General features: G+C 40.7%; 1 protein-coding gene across 1 annotated transcript; it reads right to left on the bottom strand.

Moving 5' to 3' along the window:
- Positions 1 to 736: 736 nt before the first annotated feature.
- Positions 737 to 6505, bottom strand: LOC135734277 (uncharacterized). The gene is made up of 3 exons (XM_073813805.1): positions 6078 to 6505; positions 5922 to 5988; positions 737 to 5843 (listed from the first exon to the last, which is right to left on the bottom strand). Exon 3 carries the CDS (start codon positions 5240 to 5242, stop codon positions 1169 to 1171), a length of 4074 nt encoding a protein of 1357 aa, XP_073669906.1. The 5' UTR covers positions 5243 to 5843; positions 5922 to 5988; positions 6078 to 6505; the 3' UTR covers positions 737 to 1168.
- Between the last annotated feature and the right edge of the window lie 1221 nt (positions 6506 to 7726).

Raw genomic sequence — 7726 nt, forward strand, 5'->3', positions numbered from 1 at the left:
GTGCAAAATATTTCGTATAGATTCATCCATATCGCTCTCGACATTCTGTTGAATAGATTCACGAGGGGATTCGGTCTTTAGTTTATCCAGTTGGTGCTGTGGGACTAGATACATTTTCTCCGCAAATTCCATTCTCTGGTCTTTATCTAGAGGCAATCAGACTTGTAATAAAAGGGATAGCAACGCTTAGGAGGGGAAGAAGGAAGCCACCCTGCTGGTTTATCAAACGTCTCTTTCTCCCCACACTAATCTTCTTGTCCGCAACGATTTTTATCTCACGTTTCTTCTTTTTCAATTTTTGGTACTGCACATGTTTTAGAGGTATATGTCCGTGTAATAAATTAAGAGCTAGTTCGCACAATGCCACAACGAAATCATCCGTGGCAGATTGTAGAATAACACGTCTCTGTTTGGGTGGTGATTTTAATAGAAGTTTTAAAAGAGGGAGGTTTCTACAAAGCCTATCAGACATTTTCAAACTCTTTGTTTTCTTTTCCGGACGTACACCACTGGGTGCGGTGAAAGCAAATCTGTTCTGAGACGATACAGCTCCGGTGTTTTGGCTTTATAGTCAATCATAAGATACCCAAAAGGTTGACTGGTCGCGTCTTTGTAAGCATCCATAAAATATTTTGTTTCTCCGGGGTACATCTGTCTGGCTAGAACCATGACCTGATTTGTGTCTCGAGGGTTTTTAAAAAGAATTAGATAATTTGTGTTCAAAGCTATAGTCCTGCTCGACTTTCCCTGGCAAAATAAATTCTGTACAATATAAATAACGCTCAAGTTTCTGTGGTGTACATACTGAGTGAATGCCTTTTCCACTTCGATGTTTCCAGAAGCATCACGCATGACATCGTCTAGAATTAGCAGAGATGTTTTATTAACAGGAAACAAATGATCATCATTCAGAGTCTGTGGAATCCCTTCAATGAATTTAATTTTGTACATTCTTGATATTTCTTCATACATTTTTTGCCAACATTCATATATAATTACAATATTCTCAATCTTTTCAGAAATCAAATTTACAGCATTTTCCAACAACATCTTAACAAAGATTGATTTCCCACTGTTGGATGGCCCCGCTACAATTAAAGAGAATGGATGCTGTAGCCTAAAGTCATGGTCTTTAGCATCCCTGGCACCTTTATGCCCAAAAACGTTATCAGAATCCATACGGTAACGTCGTCAGATTTTCTTTGTTTATTACTCGCTTGTTGTATACGAGTTTAAACTTCTTCACAACTGTCTTGTTGTGGAGCGTGAGTTGTCTTTTATTCCTCACAATGCTGTCAGCAGAAGCTAACACGTGCCTGTCACGATCACCCTCATTAACATAATCACGGACAAGATCAACCAGTGTGTCTAATGTGATAATTTGGGAGTTTGTATAATTTTGCACGATGCCTTTGGCCTTTAGGACAGAACGCCCCTTTGCGGTACGGTAAGCGTATGTTTTTGGACCGCACGACACAAACTCGACCGCAAAATCATCATCCCCAATTTCATCAGTCAGATTACCTAGATACGGACCCAGCGGAGGGTCCCACTCGCCGTCTTTAGACGTGAAAATCACGCTGTCGGTATCGCTGTAAAGCACACGCTCATTCAGCCTATCCATAAGGTCATACAACTCTAGACGCGCATGGGCTGTGGTAAAGGCGCCGAGAAATATGTTTATGTCACGCGTGCGTGCGCCTTTGCCGTTCGGATGGATCCATTGCACTAGAGCTACGTTGTCTGACACAAACGAAAAGTGCTTAATCTCGTACGCCATGCCAAAAATGTATCTCGTAAACTCTTCCGGATCTGAAAGCAACACTGTGGTGGGCATATTTTCGCGCATAGAAAAACGACCCCACAAACTGTTTAACAACAGCTTATTGATAGATCGTCTCGCGGGGTTAAGGCTTATCTTATCAGGATTCATTTGTATCCCCTCTTTCTCAAAGTAATCAGCAATGTAGGCATCTTTATCCTGATCTGTCACTACGTGTGCGGGGTACCCGCTGGCCTCTTGCTTGTATTGTAAAAATGTTTTGACATATTCACAAAACAAGGTTTCTGAGGATTGGGGGAAATGCCACACTTCGTCCACTTTTGTCACAATGTAACCCTTCTCGATAGCCTTTAACAGCTCGAGACTTACCCAACACCCTGAAAGCGTTCGCTGCTCATCTGTGTGATCGCAGGGGGTAGACTGATTCTGCTGCTCACAGCAGGTTGCGCAGAGAGGGAAATTCAGTTTATTATTGGCTCTGTATGGGAGCACGGGGTGCAGCAGGTTTCTTGGGGGTAACACTGATGCTTTGATAAGCCCGTAATAATTTTCAAGGGGTTCAAAATCCTTTAAAATTATCTGGGGATGTCCTATCGGGTAGCACTTCTTGGCCTGACAGAAGGGATACAGACTTGTAAAATCGACATATCTGATTTTCTCACCTTCGGCGGCTTTATGATAGAGCTTGTACGCGTTAGTGCGTCCGCCAAATAGAGCGTCGCGGGGTTTCAGTCTCTCGGCGTGCGTGTAAGTGGCCATAAACGCTATTACGTCAGGATCAGACTGCTTAGCAGCGTCCCATTCACACTCCCACATCACCTCAACATTCAACCCATACGCCTTCTCCAAAACCTCCATTTTGGTCTCATGCTGTCTTCTGTGTACAGCGTGCGTCAATTTTGTCACAGGATGAATATCATATTCATTATATTTGCAAGTATGACTGTGCCACAAGCATCCTAGGAACTCCAAAATATAAGTTTGACCATCTTTCTGGAAAGCACCATCCACATGGTAGGATCCGAACGACATTTCACCACGATTTAGCGCGTGCTGGACATCAACGCCTCGCGAATGACTGACATATTCAAGCCATTCGATGGATGCGTTTGAATAGGCTTTGTTCTTAGTCAGATAAGCCCCGTTGTGCGTCAGCGCTAAGGTGTCTCTCTCCAGATAATGGGTCTTGTACACGGCCATGCAGCACGATGCCAGAGTTGTGTATCTGAAGGGGTCAAGGGCGGTGCACTGTATAAACTCATCACGATATTTCATGCACGCCTCTCTCAACAAAACAACATCGTTCTTGCCGTAAAGTGCCAGTTCTTTTTTAAAGTCAAATACTTCACACTCTACGGTCTTGTACCATTCATCAAACTGTTCCCTGGTCTTCTCTGACATTGTGTCATATCCGTACATTTTTTTGTCCGGATAGGGGCCTATGTAGTTTTCATTCTCCACCCGGTTAAAGTGATGTGGAAAATAGCCCTTCTCTGCACAGGTCAGATTCATGGCAGATGCTGTCTTGGCTAGACTCATTGGGAGAAATGAGAAGCTATCGATAAATCTTTGCTTGTAGCTATCGTCAAACATAAATATCAGACGACAGCCTTGCATCGTGATTTTAAGAGCGAGCCCCACTTTTGTGAAATATTCCAAAAGAATAAAATTGTCAAAGCCAGAAGCATTGTGGGCTATCCATGTGTAGTCGTTGTACCTAGGGTGTCTGAATCTCTGCACGAGTTGTGCGACACAGTCGGTGCCCTCTGCTGTGAATTCTTCACCCGTAAAAGTGATGGCACAAACAAAGTTTGCAACATGCTTCCCACCCTCGTAACGCGTCTCAAAATCATAGAAGATGTACTTCTCACTGGGTGTCTCGAGCCTTAAGGGCTGAATAAAACATTGATGAGGTGCATCGGGTATCATCTCCATGCCACAATGCAGGCACTTCTCCGGTTTGCATTTGTGCGGTTTTGGTTTGTCACCGCTAATGTAATAGCGTCGATTACACGTTGGACAGTATTTGGTCACGTCGCACTGGGCAAACTGGTGACTCAACGGAGGTTTTTTATGCATATCATAACAATATTGGGATTTACAGTACCTCAAACAATCAGCGCAGTGTATCGTCTTCGTGGTGTGTTTGTAACAATCGGGGGCATTGCATATGTCGCATGCGTATCTGCATTTATGATCTCTTTTATTAGAAAAACCACTGTAGCAATAGTCGCAGACGTACTTGCACCCGATAAAGGCCCTCAAATTTTTTATCATAAAGTAATGACTATCTGACAGATAGAGAAACACCGTCTTGTAGTGGGGCTTGTTTTTTGTCATGTATTTTTCCAAACCACCAGTGCTTGATCTGTGAAAAACTACAATTTTGATGTTTAGCAATCTCTCAAACAATGCGACGTCATTAAATCGTATCATATCTTGGATTGAAAATCCAGCCTTTTTTTGAATGTCAGCAGCTATGGGCATTAATTCTGGGTCTGTTTTTTGGGGGTTCAAAAAATGTGACAGACAAAGTGCGAAGCATAGCTTGTCGGACATATTTGTTGGGCAAAAAAGATTCATTCTATTTCTTTTTATAACCTCATTGTGTGCTAGATCGCTGAATTTTCTGCGAGCACCACCACCGCCGTTTTTGCTTCTGACAATAGACACGTTTAACATCAGATTGTCATCAACGCGCACGGCCCTGTTGCTTTGCATGACTCTTTCAAGCTGGTCTGACAGCGCGGAGACGCTATAATCGTTAGCGGGCGTTAGCATCGCATTTATATCCGACATTAACGACTCTCCCCGTAATAAAACATTTATAATTCCACCTGACCCCCCTAATATTCTAGATAGAGAGACTATTTCATTCAGAACACTATCCAAAAATAGCACGTACGATGCCATATCTGTAGAAGCTATTGCCCTCAGATTTAAACTCCTAAGTATTTCCACACTGTTAAATCTTGTACGAGGAACGACGGTATAACCATTAAATTCACCCCCGTCTCTCACAAGCCTCTCAACGTCTTCGGACGTTAGACCCATATCAGCCATTTCAGAATTGTGGTGGGGGTCGGCCGACCCCTCACCACCGTGTTGAACATGTAAATTCTCGGATGCCCCGTCGTTTAGATCAACGACTGGAGCCTCTGGTTCAATTTGATTATTGATAAATCCAGCTTCTGGAACCTCAAAAACTTGATGCATATTTAAAACATCAGGATCTAAGACCATAGTCGGCTCTGGAGGGGGCTGTGAAATGGGATCGAGCATACTTATCAATTCTGCGAATTCGGATGAATTACGTTGATTTCCATTCATAGCTCTGACAGTTTCTATCAGTAATTGCATTCCCAATTCGTAATCAAATATATCAAGCGGGGATTCATTGCGCCTTATAATTTTATTCGCATGACTACAACCAGAGTCCGAATTACGTTTTTGGGCCATTTCTAACACAATATTCGGAAACACAGTGAAACCCCAAAATATTCAAATAATCAAACAATGTAAACACAATAAAACTAAACCAAAAAAACAAACAATATAGTTAAATCAATGAAAAAACTCTAAACCAAAATGATTATAAAAACGGATTACGATGAAAAAAATAAACCAATAGGTATTAAGGACACAAGTTTAAAACAACAGTAAAGCAATATATTTAAAACAATGAAAAACTCTAAACCAAAATGAGTATAAAAACGGATTATATAAACGATGAAAAATAAACCAAAAATATAACAAGAACACAAGTTTAAAATAGCAGTAAAACAATATATTTAAAACAATGAAAAACTCTAAGCCAAAATGAGTAAAAAAAAAAACGGATTATATGAGCGATGAAAAAAAAAATGTATTTAGACACTTACCCTTGTGATTTTAAAAAGCGATCAGCTCTGTGGACAAATCAACACAGGTATCCAGTATCCGAAATGTTTTAAATCCAATATGTCACAAAATGTTTAAAATGTCCCAGACAAATCCAAAAAGTCTCAGATTTTTCTCTTTTTTAAAGATACGTCCAAAGTGTTGTGGTCTGTATCCTAACCTGTAAACAGATAAAAACAAGTTATTAGGACAAATATCTAAATAAAACAACTTTTTTTCTTATGCAACATAAACGTACCGTGGAGATCCAGTATATATTTTTGCAATAGTACACACAACGTTCGCTTTGCCGTTGATATCCAAACCTTTAAAACAGATAACACATGTTATTAGAAAATATTAAAACAAACCAGTTTGTTTAAATCTATTGTAACAGGATTAAATAAATACACACCGGACAACACGAGCCACTCGGCGTCTCTTTTGTTCCAAGATTTCCTTGTTACGCTGCTGATGGTTCTAGTCACGGTCTGACTTTTTGTTCATTCCACTCTTCTCCGCGATTTACCAGGAATAGTTAATACCAGTTTAGACAATTTCGATGCAATACCAGAGATCGAATTTTTAGTTTTTAAATAAATCAGACAAAATACTGGAACGAACACAGCGAAACACATACATACCAATAGACTTGAGTATAACAGCTCTGCTCCATACAAACTGATGCCGGAGATCTCTTGTCGCTCCCCAATAAAGGTTCGGTCATAAACTTTCAAAGATTACATCACACGAACCCCACACAAACACACACTGTCATAATATCACCATCAGAAAACTTTGTGTCTGAACAGAAAATAGACTAGTTCGATAGAAAATATCGGCTTTAAGTTTAACCAGTTAGGCCTACAGCTAATCACATATATATATATATATATATATATATATATATATATGATTAGTGATTGCCTTTAAATAAACTTTTAATGTTGCAAAACTGTAGATTCAACAACACACACCCGCGGTGTGACACGCAGTGGTGAGAAGCGCAAGGGTCGAAAAGGGAGGGGTGATAGACAGCAAATGTCACAAAGACAACCTGTCATGTTTAATGACTGCATACGCGTGACATAAAACACACTCAGGAAAAACAATCACTCTAAATGACCGGCAATAAAACCATTAAATACTTTCTGTCTAAAGTTGACAGCTTGTCCAGATTTTGATTGATGGTCCCGCCCCCCTGTCAAAGGGTCATAAAAACGACCTGTCAGATAGCAACTGTCACCGGGTGGGGGAGGGGGTCATAAAAGTTTGACGAATGCCGGCCCGTTACAACTACTTACCATTATAAAAAGCCCAGATGGATATCTTTACACCAGAGTGTCATAGAGACATAGGGGTGGGCTCATTTTACTCAGGCATCCAATCAGTCTCTTAGGATTCCTACTGAGGTATTAAACCACGCCCCTAGCAACCAATTTGAGCACCCTAGCAACATAATAAACAAAGCCTTATATCTCTGGATCTGAACATCTTAGAGACATGGGGGTTGGGTCTTTGGGTCATGTTAGCTTCATGCTAGCTCCATGCTAAGTCATACTAGCTTCATGCTAGTTTCATGCTAGCTTTATGCTAATTTCATAATAAATCTTGCTAACTTCATGCTAAATCATGCTAACTTCATGTTAAATCTTGTTAGCTGCACGCTAAATAGTGCTAGCTTAATGCTAATCATGCTAGCATCATGCTAATCATGCTAGCTTCACGTTAAATCATGCTAGCTTCATGCTAATCATGCTATTCTCATGCTAACTTCATGTTAATCATGCAAGCCTCGTGCTAGCTTCATGCTAGCTTCATGCTAATCTTGCTAGTTTCATGCTAGCTTCATGCTAATCATGCTAGCATCATGCTAGCTTCATGCTAATCATGCTAGAATCATGCTAGTTTCATGCTAATCATGCTAGCATCATGCTAGCTTCATGCTAATCATGTTAGCATCATGCCAGCTTCATGCTAGCTTCATGCTAGCTACATGCTAATCATGCTAACATCATGCTACCTTCATGCTAATCATGCTAGCTTCATGCTAATCATGCTAGC

Source organism: Paramisgurnus dabryanus, chromosome 3 (genome assembly GCF_030506205.2).
Source record: "Paramisgurnus dabryanus chromosome 3, PD_genome_1.1, whole genome shotgun sequence".
Lineage (NCBI taxonomy): Eukaryota > Metazoa > Chordata > Actinopteri > Cypriniformes > Cobitidae > Paramisgurnus > Paramisgurnus dabryanus.